General features: G+C 55.2%; 1 protein-coding gene across 10 annotated transcripts in view; it reads right to left on the bottom strand.

Moving 5' to 3' along the window:
- Window positions 1-20,587, bottom strand: part of MAPT (microtubule associated protein tau) — a 101,730-nt gene that overhangs the window by 16,498 nt on the left and 64,645 nt on the right. For 3 of the 10 annotated variants that reach the window (XM_046675019.1, XM_046675020.1, XM_046675017.1), the window contains 7 exons: window positions 20,050-20,115; window positions 15,244-15,537; window positions 12,451-12,506; window positions 9,639-9,836; window positions 8,436-8,565; window positions 7,074-7,127; window positions 4,764-5,029 (listed from right to left, as the gene is read on the bottom strand). In XM_046675019.1, the coding sequence (XP_046530975.1) occupies window positions 4,764-5,029; window positions 7,074-7,127; window positions 8,436-8,565; window positions 9,639-9,836; window positions 12,451-12,506; window positions 15,244-15,537; window positions 20,050-20,115 (1,064 nt within the window). The remainder of the gene's footprint in view (window positions 1-4,763; window positions 5,030-7,073; window positions 7,128-8,435; window positions 8,566-9,638; window positions 9,837-12,450; window positions 12,507-15,243; window positions 15,538-20,049; window positions 20,116-20,587) is intronic. The other 7 variants (XM_046675027.1, XM_046675026.1, XM_046675021.1 and 4 more) reach the window with 6 other exon arrangements.

The raw sequence follows: 20,587 nt of genomic DNA, 5'->3' as shown, positions 1-20,587 counted from the left end.
TCAATACACATAATGAGTTTAAAATACTTGAGTTCTCCAGAACCGAGACAGACGCTTACAGCCTTCCACCGCCATCTTGTGGCCACTTGCAATATTGCAGCCCCCGGCTTTCCAAGCCTCCCGGTCTGGCCGGCGTCTGTCCCGCCCGCCGGGGGACCCGGACCCCTTCGGGGGAAGGGCCTTTAGCTCCACGTGCTCAGAGCCAAGCAGGCCGCCCCACGCTCCGGCTCTGGGCCCTTTCCTGGCCGTGACTCTGCACATCCCTGCTCACCCGTGGCAGCCAGAGGCGCCCCCAGTTCTCCTGACCAGGCAGCCTCGGCCCCAGGCGAGCTCCTTCTCGCAGCCCGACGGTCCCCTGTGCTTCCCCGTCTGCGCCCCGCTGACCCCGCCAAGGGCTGCTGAGCTGGGCGCTGCCGCAACCGCTGGGAGCCCTCCCGCGCCCTCGTACGCAGCTCAGCCGGCCTCCCAGCCCCGCGCCCACGAGGCTCCCTGGGGGCGGCGCCTCCGGCACCCCGCCTCTTCTCCATCCTATCCGGTCCTGTCCGGGCCCTCGCCCCCCGGCTCCCGGCGCATCCAGCGGGGATCTCCCTCTAGCAGCGGCTGACTGTCCCTAGCTCTCCTGCAAACGACAAAGCTCCGGCCTAACCGCGCCCCTCCGGCGCGCCCCGCCGTGCCAGCCCCGGCTTCACTTCGCTTTGCTCTATCCATTTCTCTTTTCTGATTAGAATGTTTTCCTTGAAAGGGAAAAACAGAGAAAAAGAATCACTCACAATCTCTCCCTGCTTCTCATATAGATCGTAGGCATAACGTATATGATGTATGCAATTTTAACTTAGTATAACATTTATAATTTTTTATAATTATAAAAATTCTTTTCAAAGATAAACTTTAAATGGCAACGTCATTTATAGTATGGCCTCACCATTCTCTCTGTATTGTTAGACATTTAAATTGTTTTGTTTTGCAATTATAAAGCTCAATGCACGTTTTTGTGCTTAAAATCTTTTTCTGAATTTTGGGTTTTCCTTCTTTCCTGGATTTAGAGTATCCAGCACCTACTGTAGATCGAGTTGTGTGCGAGTCCACAGGGACACAAGGATCTCAAGGTGACCTTCAGGCTGGCCCAGAGGAAGGAGACAGCAGGCCCTTTGATAGATCATTGATTTAGTGGAATTAAATTGTGAAAGCTAAGAACATTCTTTCGTCATACCCAGAAGGACTGTCCTGATTCACGCCCTCCCCAGGATGTAAGGTTGGCAATTCCACATCACTCCAACCTTCAGTGGGGAGGTTACTTTTTTTAAAGTGTTTTTTTTTTGAAGAAGATTAGCCCTGAGCTAACATCTGCCGCCAATCCTCCTCTTTTTGTTGAGGAAGACTGGCCCTGAGCTAACATCTGTGCCCATTTCCCTCTACTTTATATGTGGGATGCCTGCCACTGCATGGCTTGACAAGCGGTGCCATGTCCACACTCGGGATCCGAACCGGTGAACCCAGGCCACCGAAGCAGAACGTGCAAACTTAACTGCTGCGCCACCGGGCCGGCCTCCCGGCCCCTTTTAATGTGTTTTAAATGCTGGTTCTTTGTCTCTGTTTCCAAACACCGCCCGCCCCCTCTAAGGAACAGGGCTGGGACAAACTCTTGGGGAGGGGGTGCAGGACGCAGGGCCTGGCCTGGGCTGCCTCTGAGCTGTCTGAGGAGCCAGGTGCATGGAATCTGAAAATGGGGACAGGGTCAGGACCAAAAGAGGACAATCGGTCACCAGATCCAGGGTGCATGGGATGAGCTAGTATTGGGGTTGAGGCCAGAGGCCCGCAGGTGAGAATTTGGGGGCTCTGAGTCTCAGCTGGACCACGCGGGGGAACACTTGGGAGGCCCTGCTGGAGAGTCTAACGGGCCTGGGGGAGGCTCGGGCACTAGGATGTGAAGGAACCCCCCGCGGGTGATTGTCTTCGGCGGGCGGGGCTGTGGGCCAACTGCTGCGCAGCGAGCAGGTACGCTGGCCTGCCGGGCTGCGGGCCCTCCTCCCCGTCTCTCCCCACCCTTGGTGGATCCAACGGGTTCTGCGGAAGTGGCCAGTGATCATCTGCATTTCCCCTTAAAAATACTTTTGTTCAGACTCTTCAAGCCATGATGTTCACTGTGGCAAATCAGGAAAACAGAGAAGAGGACAAAGCGGAAAAGAGCCATTTGACATTTTCCCCTATGATTTAAATGACCTGCTGCGCTCTTCACGCTGCCATTACAGACAGGCCACCTCCGGCTCCTCCTCCTTCAGTGCCACCCATCCTCTAGTCAGGGAGTGAGTTCTTCTTGGGACTCAGCGCCTTGTCCGTTTTGTACCCGAACAAACACTGATGGAGCAGTTACTGTATGTCGGGCGCCACGCGAGGCCACAGGGACCCAGATTTCAAGGAGGCCCCTCAGAGCCGTCAGTCTAGTCATTTTAAAGGTCTTCTCCATGGATCGCATGTGCCTTCTTTTTCCCTTTTTCTTTTCATTTTTCCTGGAGATTAACGTGTTGATCTTTGTTGTTACAGCTGAGGTTTTCTTTGTTTCAATTTCCCAGGTTTTCCATGGAACTTACGGGGAGGCTGGTACTCCCCCCTCTGCAGCTTTCCCACACCCCCTCCCCCACTTAGGGCCACGGAAGGTCACTCTGTCTCCTGTAACCCTTCAGGAGGTATGGACACATGCCTGCGCCCAGCGTGGCAAGGTTGTAACCTGGGGCACCATCCCCCTTTCCACTCTGAGCATCAAGTCACTGGCCCCCAGCCGGACCCCTCTCCCTGCACAGACAGGCTGGGCAGCCCTGGGCGTGGGGTGGGGTCCGCCCTGAGCAGGGCCTTCAGGGGAAGGTCTTCCTCCCTCTCAGCCCTGTCACAGCTGCTCTCAGCAGAGCTGCAATAACTGGCCCAAACTGGCCCAAACCTTGCAAGCCGACCTCAGATGACCTCCAGCTGGAGGGGCACAGCCTGCGCCCACGGGAAGACGAAGCGTCTGCTGGTGTGTGACAGCCCACAGGCCAGGAGACCTGATGATCACGGCATCCCTCTCGCTGGGATGTGTCGTCATGAGCCAGCTGGTCACAGCCGCCGGATCGTCTCAATGGGGCAGAGCTGGCTGCGCGGGTTTTTGTTTCTCATTTTTCAAAACGGGGGCAAACGGTCACTCTGTGCTCTGAAAACAGGGTGCACAAAGGACACTCACAGTGCCGAGGGAGGGGTGCACATGCGAGTGGGAAACATCCCACCACCTTGGAAACCCTCTCCCTGGGCGTCCCTCTGCCCCCGAAGCTTCACAGAGGGGTCAACTTCAAGCCAACGCCCAGCACGGCTGTCTCAGAGCCCCTTCTGGAAGGAGATGGACATCTTTATGGAGAGGAGCGCAGGTGGGCGCTGCAGGGCCCAGGGCTGACCCCCTGGTCCCAGACCAGCGGGGAGACGGGGCTCTACTCCTTCAGGGCCACAAGGATGAGAAAGGCCAGCAGGAGGCCCTGCAAAGTGCAGGGTTTCAGGGAAGGCGCCCGCATGGACCCAAGGCCTTCGGAGACGCCCTCCCTCCGCCGTGACCCAGGCCGCGGCCCAGAGTGATAAATAACGTCAATTGTGCAGAGCGCCCTGTGTCGGGGGAGGCGAGTGGTCCTGTATGAAAGGGAAGCATCAGGTCAGGGTTCTGTACAGCCCCCCCAGCCCACCAGGAGGCTCACTGCCCCCTAGATGGCCCAGCCCCAAGGCCCACACATCCGTGGTCTCGAGCGGAATTGTGGTCCTCTGCACCCCACACACGCCTCCTCTTCCTCCCTCTCTGTTCCCCTCTGTGTGCTGGGGGGAGGGCTGTTATGGGCTGAACTGTGTCCCCCAAAGTCATATGCTGAAGCCACCTCCCAGCACCTCAGAATAGGGCTGTATTTGGATGGAGGGTCTTTAAAGTGGTCGTGAAGTTAAAACGAGCTCATTAGGGTGGCCCCTAATCCACTATCGCTGGTGTCCTCATAAGAAGGGGAGGTCAGGACCGGGAGATACCCAGAGAAAAACCGTGTGAGGACACGAAGGGACGGCGGCCACCGACAGGCCACGGAGTGAGGCCTCGGAAGAAACCAACCCTGCCGACACCTTGACCGTGGACGTCCGGCCGCCAGGACTGTGAGGAATCGACCTCTGTTTTACAAGCTGCCCCGTCTGTGGGACTTTGGACGTCAGCCCCAGGAAACTCACCCAATGGGGCACAAGAAGAGGAGGAAGGGAGTCCAGGCCGGTCCCCATTTCCCGCCACCTCAGGCCCTCAGAAGCTCACGTTTCTCCACCTTTAGGAGACCCAAAATGGAACCCCAAATTTCCCCAGAATTGAGGGTTAGAGAGACACCTCACCTAAACAAATGTCCAGCGAACACCAGAGATGCCACCCGTAGACTGGTTGTGTCACGTTCTAAACACGAGGCACGCGGGGGGCACATGTGTGGGTGCCCTGCCTCCGAGGACCCCCAGGTCACAGAGATCAGATAACCCTGTCATCTCTGATCCTCTCCTCTCAGCAGGGGTGAAATGGAGAAGGAAAGAACCGGTACTTTCTCTCCCCTAAGCAGGGCACTCATGGCATGGCAGTGACCCCAATAAAGAAGTGAACCATAACCCGGCTGTCTCTCCGTGACCAGGTCCTGGAGGGGCCTGGGTGCCATGTGGGTGGGGGGGGGAGCAGAGTCACTCGCTCGCCTCTGCCCAGGTGTGGGGGACCTGAGCAGCCAGCCCCCGCACGCCCTTACCTTCCCGCCTCCTGGCTGGTGCTTTAGGTTTTCAGTGGAGCCGATCTTGGACCTGACGTTCTTCAGGTCTGGCATGGGCACGGGGGCCGTCTGCAGGCGGCTCTTGGCTGAAGACGGCGACTTGGGTGGAGTGCGGACCACTGCCACCTTCTTGGGTTCCCGGGCGGGTGGTGTCGGCAGCGATGGGGTGCGGGAACGGCTGCCAGGAGTGCCCGGGGACCCAGGGCTGCTGTAGCCGCTGCGATCCCCAGATTTCCCCGAGTCACCTGGAGAGGAAGGAGGGCGTGAGGCCAGCACTCGGGGCGGGTGAGGGTTGGAAAGTCCCTTGGGGCTGCCTGTCCTGAGGTCCACTCCCAGACTCGGGGCCGGATTACGCAGGTGAGAACAAGGCTGGAAACTCAGCCAAACCAGCAATAGGCTGACCTCGAGCCATTTCTAGAGAAATGCCTTCTCTTCTTGCCCTTGTCACTTAGGGACAGAGACACCCCATTTTCCAGGGAAGCAACAGAATAGCCATCAAGGGCCACCCACGACCCCTTCCCCAGGGGGACTGACTCTGCCCCATGGCCCTGCGGTCAAGAGATGGGCACCAATGAGCTGTGTGGTCTCGGACAAGTCACTTTCCCTCTCTGAGCTCAAGGACCTCAACTCAAAAATGCAAAAAATTATAATGCCTGCAGTGAGGGAAGCCAGGCGGTGATGCGTGAAAATGTGCGTAAAACTCTCGTGCGATTCCACTCGGCCTATTCCCCGAATGAGGACCCAGGGGCTGCCCTCATCTGGATCCAATGGACCCTTTATCCACAGGGTGAATTTTAAGCTGTTTACCAAGTTCAAGACCCCTTTCCCATCAGACCCCTGCCGTCCCTCCCCGACTCCTCTGTGTACCTGGGTTCCAGAGGGTATGCCTGCTTCATACCCACCTGCCCCCAGCTCTCCAAACAAGCCATGCCACTTTATGCTGCATGCCCTGCCCTGCTGTTCCCTCCCCAGCAATGCCCTTCCCCCCATGACGCGTGGCAAGTGCCAGTGCACCTTTGCAAATACGATGTGGGAGCCAAACCAGCCAGGGAGGACCAGGGACGGCTCCTCTCCCAACAGATTCAGCCTGTGCTCCCCACACACTTCTGTTCCTGCAAGTCTCAGGTCCCCTCTTCAGTAGTTTACTACTTCTCTGCCTCACGGATCCGTGTTTCTCCAAGTGTGGCCCAGGGACCCTGCATCAGAACCTCCCCAACGAGGGGGCAGACTTGTTAGATGCAGACTCCTGGGCCCCAGCCAGACCTGAGAGGACAGGATCTCTAGGGGTGGGGCCTGTAAAACTGGTTCTCCCCAGCTCCCCAGGATTCTGGAGCAGACTCCACTCTGAAAGGCCCAGGTTTGGGTGCCGTGCCAGGGGACGGCTGAGCTTCCTCCAGCTCCAGGCGTCTGGCTGCTGCTGTCTGCAAGCTTCCGGCAGAGACGCCCCGCATGCGCCCCAGGAACCATCTGCACCAAACAGCGAACAGGGACCTGCCGGGCCTGGAGGAGGGCGCCGGCTCTCTGCTGAAGCGCCTGCACAGAGAGGGCGGCGACTCGTGTCAAGGGGAGACTGCGCGCGGCCAGGTTTAGAGTTTGAATTTCTTTGTTGTTGGACATCCCTAAAGTCGTCAAGATCTGTGGCAACAGGACAAATGAAGCCTTTTCTCCTTTTTCACATAAGGAGACAACAGACAGGGCCTGCAGGCTCGGCCCCTCCATTCCACAGCCCCTCCTGCCTCTACGGACTCCAGGCTGACCAGTGGACTTGGCGGTGGCTTCCAATCCTTTCTGTGACACTTAATTACACTGCCACCTCAGGCAAGTCACTTGACCTCCGTCAGCCTGTGTCCTCATCTGACAAATGGGGAGAGCGGCCTGTGGCCCACGGTGCTGTGTTTGGAAGACGGATGCTGTAGCAGGTTCAGCGTCCAGCACAGCGGCTGGGGCTCCAAGGGTGCGCGTCTCATAAATGCCAACGGGAATCTCACACCTAAACCTCGGGCAGGCACGGTCCACACCTCCAGCACCCACACCCTGCCTGAGGCGCATGCTCCCCTGGCCCGCCCCAACAGTAAGCGAGCACACGCAGGACTAGAAAGGTCCTTCAGACAGACACATCCCACAAACCACACGCAAGAAGAGGAGCAGGAGTTCAACTGTTCCAGCTTCAGGCTCAACGTGTGAAGCCCACGTTTCAGAAGCAGGTCCTCCCAGCTCTAAAACCTAAGCCAGCGAACAGCTGCACACGCAAAGGGGGCGACCCCCTGGGCGAAGCAGGCTCCAAATTACCTCTGTCAGATTTTGCCCCTGCAGGGGGTGGCTTTCTCTGCACTTTCTTGGTAGCTTAAAAGAAAAATCCACAGACAGCCTTGTTATAACCAAGCTTAAACGGGGCCTTCATGAGCTCTTCTTCACGCTGTGGACACTAAGCCACATCCGGCCAGGCCAGTCCACAGAGGTGAGCTAGGCAGGGAATGGGTTCAGGGAGCAGAGGCCCTGTCTGGCAGGAAACAAGGTCAAGGGGACCCAGAGGGGGGATCAGTCCACCTGCAGGTGTCACGTAGGAGTGGGTAAGATCCGAAGAGAAATGCACGCGCCGTTTCTAGCTATGACTCCAGCTGTGTGAGTCAGCTGGCATAATGTTAAGTGAAAAAAACCAAGATCAAAACCATCCATAAAAATCACAGTGCTGTTAATTACCCCAAATCCTATGTATTATACACATGAGAAAAAACACTATGAGGGAAGACAAGCCAACAGTCTGTAACGAGCGGCCGTCCTGGCAGGCACCGCCCTCTGGCAAACTCGGGTTCAACGCCACGGCAAAACCATGCAGCAGACGAGGGGCTCTGACTGTCCCCTCGGGCCAACGAGCAGCAGAGACACAGTGAACCAGCCCAGACCCCATGCAGCCCCCATACAAGACCCACAGGCCCCTGAGTACCACCTGGAGCCAACGCAGGCCAGACAGCCTGAGCTGTACAGATTGAAACCCGGCTGGCTGGGATAGTCGCCTGGGCAGTGGAGGGGGGAAGCTCAGCCAGGTTGTCCCCAATCCCCAAAGAGGACGACCACTCTTCATTGCATCACTGGAAACAAGATGGCTCACTGAAGCTTCCTGGTGCTCAAACCCACTGGGTTTCACTCACAGGAGCCCAACGGGATGGGCCTCAGGTTCTGTCACAGGGTCCCCCACGTCCCCAGCGAGTTAGGCTGCACAGGGGTGCACCCCATGCGAGGTCACCCACAGTGATCCATCCAGGCTGCTCTGTCTGCAGAGAGACGGCACCCAGGATCATTTGGGGGCTGAAAAACACCTCCCGGGGCCCTGGACTTGGGTCAGAGAAGCTCAGAGAAGCCTCTTTCCTGCCACTTATTAGCCACGTGGCTGCACCTTCCTCATGCTTTAAATGAGCTGGTTAGCCTTGGCTGTGTGAACTCTCAGAGCCTTGGTATCTCCACTGACAAAAAGCATTCAGTATCTCCCTCAGAAAACTGTCAAAAGGACGAGAGGGAAAACGAACATTCCGGGGCTTAGTGAACTGCAGGCGTCCATCAGCTGCTGGGGGTTATTAACTGTCAGGCTTGCAGACTCAGGACGCTACAGCCTGAACCCCGCCAGGCGGGGAGTCCAGGGAACATTCTTCCTACCAGAGCCGGGTGGGGTCTTCGGGGAGGGCGTGGTTTTCGCTGGAATCCTGGTGGCGTTGGCCTGGCCTTTCTGGCCTGGAGGGGCTGCTCCCCGGGGTGTGGCAATCTTCGTTCCAGTTTTATCTGCCCCCTGTAAACAGAAGCACCGGAGGGTGGTTTTTACGATCGGGAAAGGTGACTGTCACCCAGAGTCCATGCCAGCCCCACTCAACCACCTTGACTCAAATGAGGCTATGACTGGGGTGACCCTTTGCCTACTAGACGCAGCGAATGTCTTCTCAGTCACAAAGGTGTGCTGGGCACACGACCCACAGCCCCACCCAATCGCCAAGCTCTCTGACTACCACTTCCTTCTAGGGGAGCTGTTTACAGGAGTTATCAGCATGAGTCGTGCTACTGCATTTAACCAAAGGCCACAGAGCTCAGAGCCACCATCAGGCTATCATCTACCCAGTGTCGACGGGCAGGACATGAGTAGACCACTCCTATGCGGACACCCATTCTCTGACTCTCCTCAGGGATTTATTTGACTGATGGTGGTTGGTTTCACCAGAGGTCCTTGGAGACGCTCTTGAACCTAACGAGCCAACAGAGCTGGGTGGTATTTTTTTGTTCTCTCTCAAACAACCCATAGGTGTCAGTAACCCTTAGGTGTGCTAGGAGCCCTGGGGGTGAGCACCAGCATCAATTAGCAAACTGGCCACAGGTTGAGAGCAAGTCTACACAAGCACAGTGTGCTGATCGGGGGCAGTTACTGGGTCTGTTTACCCAGAAGATGACCTTGACACATAACACAAACTCCAAAAAGAAACTGAGGCTAACCAAGGACCATAAAGTGGTTCAGGAGGGAGTGCACTAGGGGGCCAGGTGTCGCTGCACAGCGATGCTGTGAGCCCCGAGGAGGGCATTCTGGGAGCGCTCCAGTTACCAAGGCCAGGAACAGACAAAGGGACCCAGCTGGGTAGTGATGCCCAAACCAGGCTCCCACCAGGTGCCCTAGGGGCTGTTGTTCTGAGGGACCCAGGGAGCTGAGAAGGAGGGCACCAAACCCCTTTTCCCCGGTTCAACCAGAATTTTAAGTGTTCTGCATGATGCTTGTGGGTAAGAGCTCATTTGAAGAAAGGTCTTTGCAGCCAGGAAAAAAAAAAAAAATTGAAAACCACATTAGAGCGGCCTGATTCTTTTCAAAGGCGGTTTCCTTACCTTGACTTTCATCTCCTTTGTTCCAGAACTGCCAGTTCGGGGTGTGACAGAAGAGACGTGTTTAGGAGAGGAAGATGGCTCTGGGCACACGGCAGGGCTGGAGGGTTTGATCAAAGGGTCTGAGCTACCAGGAGTGGGGCGTTGGGGGCTAAGGCAAGGCCTATTTTTCAAGGTTTTAGCACAGGAAGGTGTGGATGTCTTAAACATAAACATAAATAAAATCAAAATAAAAGTCAGCACATGGGGGAGGGGAACAAACTGAAAAAGGACAGTAAGTAAAAATAAATAAGGCAGGTGACGGTTTAAAGCAGGGGTCTCCAAACTGTCTGGACCATGTACCCACATCAGTCCTTCCGACCAGAAGAACAGAGAGTAACTGGGCCCCTCACGGACTTGAAGGTCCTTAGCAGTTAACACAGATGCCTTGATGCCAATATACGATGTACATTAGAAAACTTACACGAGACAGAACTTTTAAGAGAAGACGAAAACCGGATGGTAGTTCCACTATGTTCTTTCTCCAGCCCATCGGATCTTCTTGTGCCCCCCACTTTGGAGACCACTGGTTTAAAGGTGTTTCATGCCCCCAGAATCAATGGAGATCACCAAAGTATGTGATTCTTAGGATGTTTTTCAAGAAAACATCCCCAAGGTGTCATGGGTCAGAAGGGTCCCACTTTCTGCTCAATTCTGGGGGAGGAACTCATGCTGGCCCGCTAACCCTGGCTCCTGTTCCAGCACAGACAGCCTCATACTTGCTAAAATCAGGACTGTGCCTGCCTCAAGCCTGAAAGATTCTCCCTCGCGCCACTTAGGTTACACACACACACACACACACACATGCTTTCTGATTAAAGTCTGAAATAAAACAAAATACTATCTGATGGATCCTAATCTGGCCAGTGTTTACTCTTGAGCACATTCCACCTAAGGAAATGGCCTGGGTGGGGCCGGCGGCCAATGGGACAGGCATCTGTGAGCTGGAAGACCTCACAGCGAGAGCTGCCCCCTTGAGACAAGGACACTTGATGGATGGCGGCTGACACCTGGGGTCTGTTCTAACTGCCTCTGGGGGACTTTGACCTGGAAGCGTGGCCCTGGTGGAGGAGGGTGGTCTGGGAGGGGGAGGGGCCGTGCCTTCAGGAATAGAACCAAGAGGCCAATCCAGAGCATTCCATGGAGGGAGTCAGAGCTACAGAGCAGGGTCCTGACTGGAGACTTCCTCAGGCTCCTTGGGTTTGCTTCCATTGCCCTCGGATTCCCCCAGAAGTGGCTGAGGCCCTCTTGGCGGCCGGCCTTGGCAAGGAGGGCCCAAGGATGGAGCAGGGGTCTGAGGGGAGGGAGGCAGGCTGAGGCTCTGGGGCCGGTGACAGGAGAAGCTGGGGTGGGTACCGGCAACTCCTCCTTCCCCAGCTGCACAAGGTCTCCTCCACCGGCACTGCTTCCCACCTGGCCAAGGTACGTGAGATGTGACTGCTCGCTGGGAGGCTGTGTGCAACTCCAGGACAGGGAGGTCGTGCCCACATGTGCGAACGAATGAATGAACGGAATACATGCATGCACGAGGCTGGGACTCCCCTAAAGGTGCATCACGATTGGCAAGCAGCCACTGCTACGGCTTCAAGCATCTAGGGCAGAGCCCCCCAAGGCCCTGCAGGACCCTCAGCTGCCTCACCAGGGTCTAGTGATGGCGAACCCTGACTTCCTACAGGGCGGCCGGTGCTTTGGGGAGTGGCCCTCAACACGCGCTACCAAACTCCCAGAGCTACCGTCTGCACCCGCGGACTCCATCAGGGCTCCAGGACCAATTAACACCCAGATGCTTCACGCAGAATTTGTATTGGAAATTGGAGATGCCGTTAAATAGGTCCTTATCTTGGGCCACAGTGGGATTTTCCGAGGACAGCCCTACTGTGCATTTACAAGAGAATTTTCCAAGATGCGAAGACATTAAGGGAGTAAACTACAGCTGAAAGGAGGCAGTGAGGGCGGGCGTGGCTCTGGACACACTTCTGGTGGCGAGCAGGCTGCTCGAGGACTCTTCCTCTGGCTGGTTTCTGGACTGACTAAAGTGTAAGTCAAGTCGCCGTCTGGGCAAGACTTCAAGATGGCATCTCCTGCGCCCTGGCCACACCTGTCCCCTTAGCCTTCAGGGTGCGTGCCAGGTTTCCCTCCTCCAGGGGCCGTCCCGCCCGCTCCACAGCAACCAGGCCGATCTGCTTAGGGTTCTCGAACACACTGTCTCTTCATGCTTCTGGTCTTTGCTGTTCCTATGCCTTAGAATGGCTTTTCCCACCACTGCCTCGCCAACGCCCCTTTCCACTTCCTTCACAGCCTGCCTCTCTTCAGGACCTCTCCAGAACCTTCTGCCTTAGGTTGGAGAGCACCTCCTTGATCAACACTCCTGAAGGCCCCAAAGAAAATCTTCCATGTATCTTAAACATGGGAGTGTGTCTGTGTGTGTTTGCTGAGCCTAGTTTTGTGGTGGGAAGCGTAAGATGTGCAAAATTCAAACTTTATTGCAGACAATTCAAACATACCTTCATTTACTGTAAACGTCTCATTTAAACTATGCCAATGCAGCTGCAATTAGGAACATTAATTCATTCACTGGCTGCCTGCCCTGCCCTGGCGTACATATCAAAATGGATAAATGCTGGGATTTGAGAAGTTTGCAGAAAAGCACAAAGCACTTTGAATGACAGTTGTGCTTCTGTGACAAATGCTCCCCAAGTTATATCTAACAATTACTCAGACGTAAAGCATGGCCGCCCCATAAGCTTGACGGCGGCAGCGAGTTTCGTCAGCTTACCTTGGATTTTTTGTCTTCGCTTCCAGTCCCATCTTTGCCTTTACTGACCATGCGAGCTGATAAAACAGGAAATGAGAAAGTACGTTACACCTGTTTGTACAGCTCACGGAAGGAGCCCGATGCAGTTAAGCTGATTTCTGGGGATGGGAGCAACGTGTTCTGTTCCGTTGGGCTTGGCGGAAACCCAGCTGACTTTCTTTCCCCGTGACTCTGTTAGGTCTCACGTTGTTAGTGTCAACACGGCACACTGGAGCCATTGCTCAGAACACCCTGGCAGGAGGGGGCAGCAGGCTGGCCGAGGGTGGGGACATGCAGAGGGGACGCAGCGGAAACTCTTCTGGGCACACGTTGGCATGGGCGGTTAGAGAAGGAGGACAGTGCAGGCCCCCTCCCAGGCTTCCTCTCTGTCTCTGCCAGGGTCAGTCTCCCCCAGATGGGGCCGGCCCCACTCCAAGGAGGGGCATTTGAAAGCCCCAGGGCCATGGATGGGGCAGCTCAGCCCGGCTCCGGCCCCCTGTGGGACCCCTCCCTGCTCATGCTGTCACTCAAGGAGCAGGGTGAATGGGTGGTCTTCCCAGAGCCTGCCCCTCACTACTGGGGGCTCCGCTCCAGGCCCAGCTGCTCTCCCACGAGCCCATCTCGCCCCTGACCCAGCCCTGGAAAGTCGTCTCACCACCTACAGGCCCTCCTGAGGGGACAGGCCTTGACGTTTCCCCAAATTACCTCAAACTAGCTACCATTGAACATCTTACAGACAACCTCTGGGTTTTCGGACCAAACCATTGATGGCTTTTGTGTTTAGAAAGCCACACCCCTTTAGACGGGTGAAACGCGTCCACTTGTCTGCCAGGCTCACCTCTAACTCATCTTCTCTTTTGTTGACATTCGTGGTTGAAAACTGACTATAGATTTTCGTCTTTGGTTTCAATATTGTATTTCCAATGCCCCAAGGACAATGGGGCCTCGTTGACTGTCTCACTGGCCACTGGACACTGGACTTCTAGAGAGATCAGCACTGATGACCTAGCCCAGAGGTCTTCAAACTTCACTGTGCAGCAGAATCAGCGGGAGAAGTTGCTAAACTACAGATTCCTGGGCCTAGCCCAAGACTCCGTAAGCCTAGCATGGGGCACAGCAATCTGCATTCTAACCTGAGCCCCAGGTGGACCTGATTCCCAACCTTTGCCCAAATCAACCAGCATCGTCCATGTCACAACAAAAGCATCTGCTAGATCAGCATTTCCCAAATCGGGTACCACGGAACAAGCCCTCTTCCAGCTATTAGCAGGTGGGATGAAAGGAATTTGGGAAATTCATACTAGGTATCCTTCTCAGAGGGTCACAATGTGCATTAGAATATTAAAGGACCTGACAAGTCCTGCAGCGGCAAACCCTGTTTAACTTTGTTTAGCCTGTTTTTTCCAAACTTACTGGACCATGGAACTTTTTTCCCTGGACACATCTATCAACATCCAGTGGACCAGTATTCAATGAAATACCATTTCAGGAAACACTGTTGTCATCTGTCAAGTCACAGTTATTTGTCCCCTACTATTTTGGAATTTAGGATATTTTAAAATAGGTTAGGGGATTTTTTTTTCTATCTTAAATTTTAAATACAGGTGCCTTTATCTACAACATTTCAAAGTTTTCTTGACAAGTAGAAGCTAATCAAAATTTAACAAATATTTGCAACTGACAGGTTAAGTAACATCAATTTCTGGGCCTCAGATAATTCCAAAATGCCAAGGGTCCTAACGTGTGAATGTGCCCAACTTGCGGCCTGAGCCTCATCCAGGACATGACCTGTCCTCTCCCTGACAGGACACAGAGACCCCGACACCTGGGAGCCTCCCCTCCCACCTCTCCAGCTGCAAAGGGGCTGCTGTGATCATGTTTCCCAGGGCTCCCGAGGGGGCCGGGCTGAGACCCCTCAACCCCAGCACAGGGACGCCCCAGGCTCGCTGAGGGACGAGGAGGTGCTTGGACAGGACGCTACTGTTTCTGCTGTAGTCTTTCCTGCCACAAGGTGAGGCCATGTGGGGTGGGGGTTGTTGGGCCGAAGGCTTGGCGTGGGCTCCTCGCTACCTCCAAATGCTTGTGTGTGTGTCACCTGCTGCGTGTGAGGTGCTGTCCACTGACAAGAACAGCAGAAGACAGGCTCCCACCCTCCGACTCTCTGAGCTGGGCGGTACCCTTCAGAACCTTCTGGAAGGCACTGTGGTGTACAGGGAAAGGCGTGCCTTTCAGAGCAGACCTACCTGGATTCTGAACCTGGCTCTGTCACTTACTACTAGGTGACCTTCAGCCAGGTACTTTACCTCTCTGTGCCTCGGTTTCCCCCTCTGAAAGTGGGGCTAATTGTGCTCCCTCGGGAGGGTGGGAGGGTTCTAGACAGTGAATTTAAGGCACATAATAAGCCCTCAGACATGGAGCAGATGTCCTCCTCTCTGCGGAGTGTGGCCCACCGACCTGTCACCAGTGAGCTGATGGCCCGCCGTGGACAAATCGAGTAACTGGAGAAACAGACAGGGCAGAAAGCGCCGGGTAGGGTGTTGGTGACATGCAAGATGGTGGGCAAGCGTGAGAGCAGCGTGTGACCAGAGCCTGAGGGCAGGAGGCGGCCGCGGGTGGGTGAGCGGCAGGCCGGCGGTGGCCTGGTGGCTGTCCCTCGGGACCTCGGAAGCAGCAGGAGTCGAGGGGGGCTGGAAGCTCAGTGGCAGTGCCCACAGCCCGGGTGGCACATGAGGTCACCGGGAAGGAGCGAAGGACACAGACCTTCAAGACACAGACCTTTGAGCTGAGGAACCCGGCTGACGGGCTTCCCCGGCAGGCCAGCTGCAGGCCGCTTTCCAGATGGTTCCAGAAGGTCAGTCTTTTTTGTGTCCTCTCCCTCAGCGGGGCCCTGGGGCTCTTGCTCCTCTCCAGGGGCCCCCGGAAGTGCAGTCCCTTCCAAATCCACCTCTGAGCGTCCCTGCTCCTTCTGCACGTTGGCTTTGATGTCCACGTGGAACACGAACTCAGGGGGCACATGGGGGTGCCCTGCGCTGGGCCTGTCGGGCTCTGAGACCTGGGTCTCTGCGGAAACTTTGGAGAGGAAATTGACGGGGATGGGGCTGGCACCCTCAGCTAGGAAACCAGGGGTGCCAGTGGCTGCTCTGGAAACTATTTGGGGGGGTGGCCTGCCTTGGGTTGGGGAGCTCTGCAGACTCGGGGACACCTGGGAGGGAAGAGATTCCTGGGGCAAGGACTCATCGATGTCGCGGTCCTCGTCGACCTCCTTGTGCCCCAGCCTCTCTTTGCCCTGGAGCCCCTTCAGAGGTGGCCCCTCCTGGTGCAGTTCTCCCCAAAGCTGGCGTTCCAGCAGCTTGGAGCCGTGGTGGCTTCCCTCTGTGTCCTCAGGTTCTGTCCCCAAAGCCTGGTGTGTGGCCGCCCTGGGGCTTTCGGGCAGGATGGGAGCCCCAGGCATGTCGGATGCGTGCTGGTGGGTCAGACCCAGGGTTCTCGGGTCCATGGCCTCACCTCCACGGCGCCCTGGCTCCCTGAGGAATCTTTCCTGGACAACCTTGACACTCCCAGGCTCCATCTGGAGACATACAGGGGAGGTGAGCTTCGGAAGGGCAAGACCCTCCTGGGCCTGGTCCCCTAGTTTTGGTCCCCACTCCTGGTGGGGCTCCTGAGGGCCTCCTGTTGGAGGAGGCAGTTGGCAGATGGGACGATGCTGAGGAAGGCAAGAGACCACCGGGACGGGACCTTCTGGCTGTGTCGCCCCCAGAGGCAGCATGGAGACCCCAGGAGCTTCTCCGCTGAGTCCAGGCTGGGCCTGAGAGCTAAGCCCACTGGCCAGGAGCCTCTCAGGTGCCTCCCTCTGCTGGCCTGGGACTCTCAACTCCTCTGGGTTTGAAGAGGCAGCGGTGGCAAAAGGTTAGCAAGGGCGCATCAATTATTTAAGAGCTGGAACACACTCTTGAAATAAGACAAGCACATTCGAAGGGCATCACAAGCCCAACCAACAAAGACAAAGGCGCGCGCGCTCTGGCTCCTCCTCGCTGCTTCTGTTTGCTCAGAGTGAAAGCTCTCTTGGTCTATCTGCCACCAACTCGCTGTGAGCATCTCCCCTCTCTGGGCCTCAGTTTTCTCATCTGCAAAAGGGGGGCTCGGACCTGGTGACCTCCAAGGCCCGTCTAGCACCGATGTTATCCCTCTGCCTGTTGCAGGCTCAGAGCACGTGGGCAAGTGCAGGCTGCTGCCCCTGCCGCAGGGCCGCCTCGCACTTACTCCACTCGGCCACAGAGGCTCTCCTTCCCAGGGACTTTGAGCCTCCTGGAGATTCTGGCCTCCAGATGCGACCTGGCTTGGTTCCAGCGAGGATCCCCTTTCCTCTCCCTCTCTCTCGCCTCCCTGGTTTGACAAGCGAAACCAGAGGGTGCCCACAGACCAAGCCTGCCTCAAGCCCATGTTCTCATAGATTTGAGAAGTCCAAAATTTATCATCAACAGGGCTCGCGTCTTCACTAATAGACCTACCATAAGATTCCTACAAAGAGTAACATGACTCAGATTTATCCTGGTCATCGGCCATGGCCAGGCCTCCTGCATCAAGTGGGGCAAACCACAGTGGCAGTAAAGGGCCCTGCATGGCTAAGACGCTGCCAGCCCACGGGGACCACTGCTATCACCTAGTCACACAACTTGCTGTGTACCAACCCAGTGGATGGAGGGCACACTTCAAAATCTAGAACCCCAAAGGATTCAGGGGCTTGGAGGAGAAGACTGGGTGAGGTGAGGGGAGAGGGTGGGAGGACGCCGCGTGTGTCCACACACACGTGCAGTTGTGGAGACACACAGGGAACATGTGACCGGCTCTCTCTCCCCAACCCAGTCGGAGGAGTCCACTGTAGGTGCCCGCTGGTTGCTAACAAGAAGCCCGGCCACGGCTCGCCCTCCCCTCCCACCCTTATGTCAGGCCTCCAGCTCACGATCTCATTCATTTCCTGTTCTTGGCATTGACCCCAGCGCCTGCCAGACAGCAGGCGATCAATAAATGAATCCTGCGTGGATGACCTGGTGTCAGGAAAACGTGCTGATTTCTGCTTTCTGCAGGTTCTACAGGCGCCTTAATGGGGCCCTTGGCCAATCCCGGGAAGAGCAGCCTAAACGCCAGAGAGGCAGGAAACGCGCGCCACGGGAGGCAACCTGAGCAGGTGCCCTGGCGCCAGGACTCCCACCAACCGAGGACTCAACAGAGCAGAGGCAGCGGGAGCTGCCGGTCATCCCCCTACCCCAGCGGGCCTGCCCCCACTCTGCTGCCTTCCTGAAACAGCTGTCCTCGCAGAGCTCCTCAGACACTGCTCTTGATCGGGATGTTGGCAGACTCTGATACACCGCAAGACGTGAAAAGACCCTCACTAAAAAAGAGACCAGGGCCCCAGATGCAAATGGTCAACATGCCCTGAGAAGTCATCAATGTATGAGCGCACAGTGTGTGGGCGTGTGGATCCATGAGGAACCTAACACAATGCAATGACACTCCTGGAGGAAGGAGCCAGGCTGCGAGGACATTCTGTTCAGTCTCCAGGACACTGGGAAGTGCTCCGTAAACACCGCAATCACCGGCAGTTGGGGGCGGTGGGGAGGTCCGAGGTAAACACTGCGATGGCCTCAGGAATCCTGAGAAACTGTCCCCCACACCCCCTCAGAAGGCCTGCTCCTCATGACACTTCAAGAAGACAGTGAGCAGACCACAGGCCGACCTCCCCCATCTATCTCAGCGCCCTGCAGCGCCATCCTGAAGCATCTTTTTCTATCTTAGGTACGTCACAAACTGAGGCTGCCGGAGGTTTTCCTCCTGCAGCAGGAAAGAGACCTAATAACTGTGCTTTCGTTTACATGGCTCTTCCTAACTTGGATTGTCTTAGTACTAAATAGTATTTGCTGCAGGCCTTCAGCAAAGAAAGTGTGTGCGGATCACCAATGTGTGGGAATTTCACAAGGTTTCAGTGGAGGGAATCGGGCATGGGAATTTAGACCAGAGGTGTCAGGCAAGGCATTAAAATATGCCGGCCTGAGGGCAGAGAGAGAAACCTCACACGTGCAGACTGGGGGCCGACTTCCCATTGCAGGTGTGTACACCTTTTAGATACATGATTCTGGGCTACTGTCAGAAAATTTAAGAATTCAGTTAGTGCAAAAGTAAAGTTTCCAGAAAAGACGTTGGCCTTATCTTTTCATTGCAAGGAATACATTTTAGGGGCATGTAGACACAGCCCGCAACAAAAATTTGTAGAAAAAAAAATCAAATTCACTTCTTTTTATGGAAATAAATGATCATTTCCAGAGGTTATAAAAGCCTCTAATTTTACCTAAGCTGAAAATCATGACCTTAAAGAAACAGGAGGGGGCCGGCCCGTGGCATGGCGGTTAAGTTCACATGCTCTACTTCAGTAGTCTGGGGTTCGCTGGTTCGGATCCCGGGTGTGGACAGGGCACTGCTTGTCAAGCCATGCTGTGGCAGGTGTCCCACATATAAAATAGAGGAAGATGGGCACAGATGTTAGCTCAGGGCCATCTTCCTCAGAAAAAAGAGGAGGATTGGTAGTGGATGTTAGTTCAGGAGTAATCTTCCTCAAAAAAAACAGAATAAAACAGGAGGCAGGATTCTAGTTATTTAACACATAGACTGAGGTTCCCGCTTATACTGACTATTTCTTCTAACGTTTTTCTGAAGCTCTTTGTAAGCCTAAGAATGAAAACACACTTTCTGTGTCATGTGAGATGAGAAACATTAGCCCACTCGGGGGCAGTGATCCCTCCAGGCACAGGAATGTGTAGTCAGGCCTCAAAATACCCTCCATGAGACATCTCCTCAGGCGGGCTTCCCAAAGCCAGAAGGCCCCAGTGGCGGCACTAAACGATAGACAAATCCCATATCACTTTCTGGAGAAAAGAACAGTGTCATTGCAGCTTTGTTGCAATCTAGAAGCTTCCACATTATACGTAGACTCTTGAGTTCATTTATGCAGCAAAAGGTAGAAAACAAACCCAGCCTACATTGTATCAGAGGTCTCCACTTCCTAAGATAACGAATCTCTAGGATTTTAAAAATTAAGTTCTTAAAACATTTACAATATTCAATTATAGAAAGTTGCTTTCCTTGAACACAGCCATTTTGGTCCCTAAGAAGAAAATTATAATAAGGTTTGAAGGTTACACAGAAGAAAGATGAAAAGAAACAGCTCAGTGGTGACACGGTTGAGGCCTTGCTCCCAGGAAGCAGCCGGCAGGGAGACCAGCCCACCGCACATAACTGTGTGTCTGCTGGACACTCATTCTGGATCCCGAGGCTGGACACGGCCGGCTTCTTCCAGAACACTAACTGCCTTAGCAATGACTCAGAAATAGTTTTAAAAAAGGAAACCAAACGCTGGAGCTCTTTCTGTATCTGAACAACCCACTTTGATAAGAACTAACTCCTAAAAATCTCCTGGACCCCTGAATTAGGGCCCACACCCAAATTCTGTTTTCAGAGTCAAGTCAGTCTGAGAGTTGCCGCCTCCCTCCTCTCAACCCCGAGCGTGGGAGGGAACCCCAGCCCACTGACCTTGAGTCACGTGTCCAGCGGCTTGGTCTTCTAAGTTGGGGGTGTCTCCAATGCCTGCTTCTTCAGCTGGTTTAGGTGTCAGCAAATAAAGAAGATAAAAGCAGAGACAGTTACTGTTTGCTAGAAACAAAGCTCTCTGCATGCTCTGGCATTTTGCTGAAGACACTCAGGCAAGGCGCACCTCACGGGGGCTGGGGCTGCACCTCTGGCTCTTTGCAAACGTCACTGCCCGGGATGTGGATGGAAACAGCTCACTAAACAAACCCCACACACCCACACACCTTACAGGTGCCCACAATCCAGGAGGAAAGAACTCCACAGGGGCCCTGGGCTGCTGAGCACCCTGCTCAGCAAAGATACACAGCATGGGTGAGGTCAGAGGAGCAGTTTGCTGCTCAGCCACTGCCAGGGGAGCCGGGTCTGTGTGGCAGCTGCACTCCCAGCCCCACCAGTGCTCCAGGGGCCCTGAGGTGTGGGGAAGGACTCAGTGTGGGCGTGGAGTCAGGCTGGGGTTCCCGCCCAGGTGTCACCATTTACT

Source organism: Equus quagga, chromosome 11 (assembly GCF_021613505.1).
Source record: "Equus quagga isolate Etosha38 chromosome 11, UCLA_HA_Equagga_1.0, whole genome shotgun sequence".
Lineage (NCBI taxonomy): Eukaryota > Metazoa > Chordata > Mammalia > Perissodactyla > Equidae > Equus > Equus quagga.
Note: the sequence above shows the minus strand (reverse complement) of the source record. Positions and strands in the feature narration are given on the sequence as shown.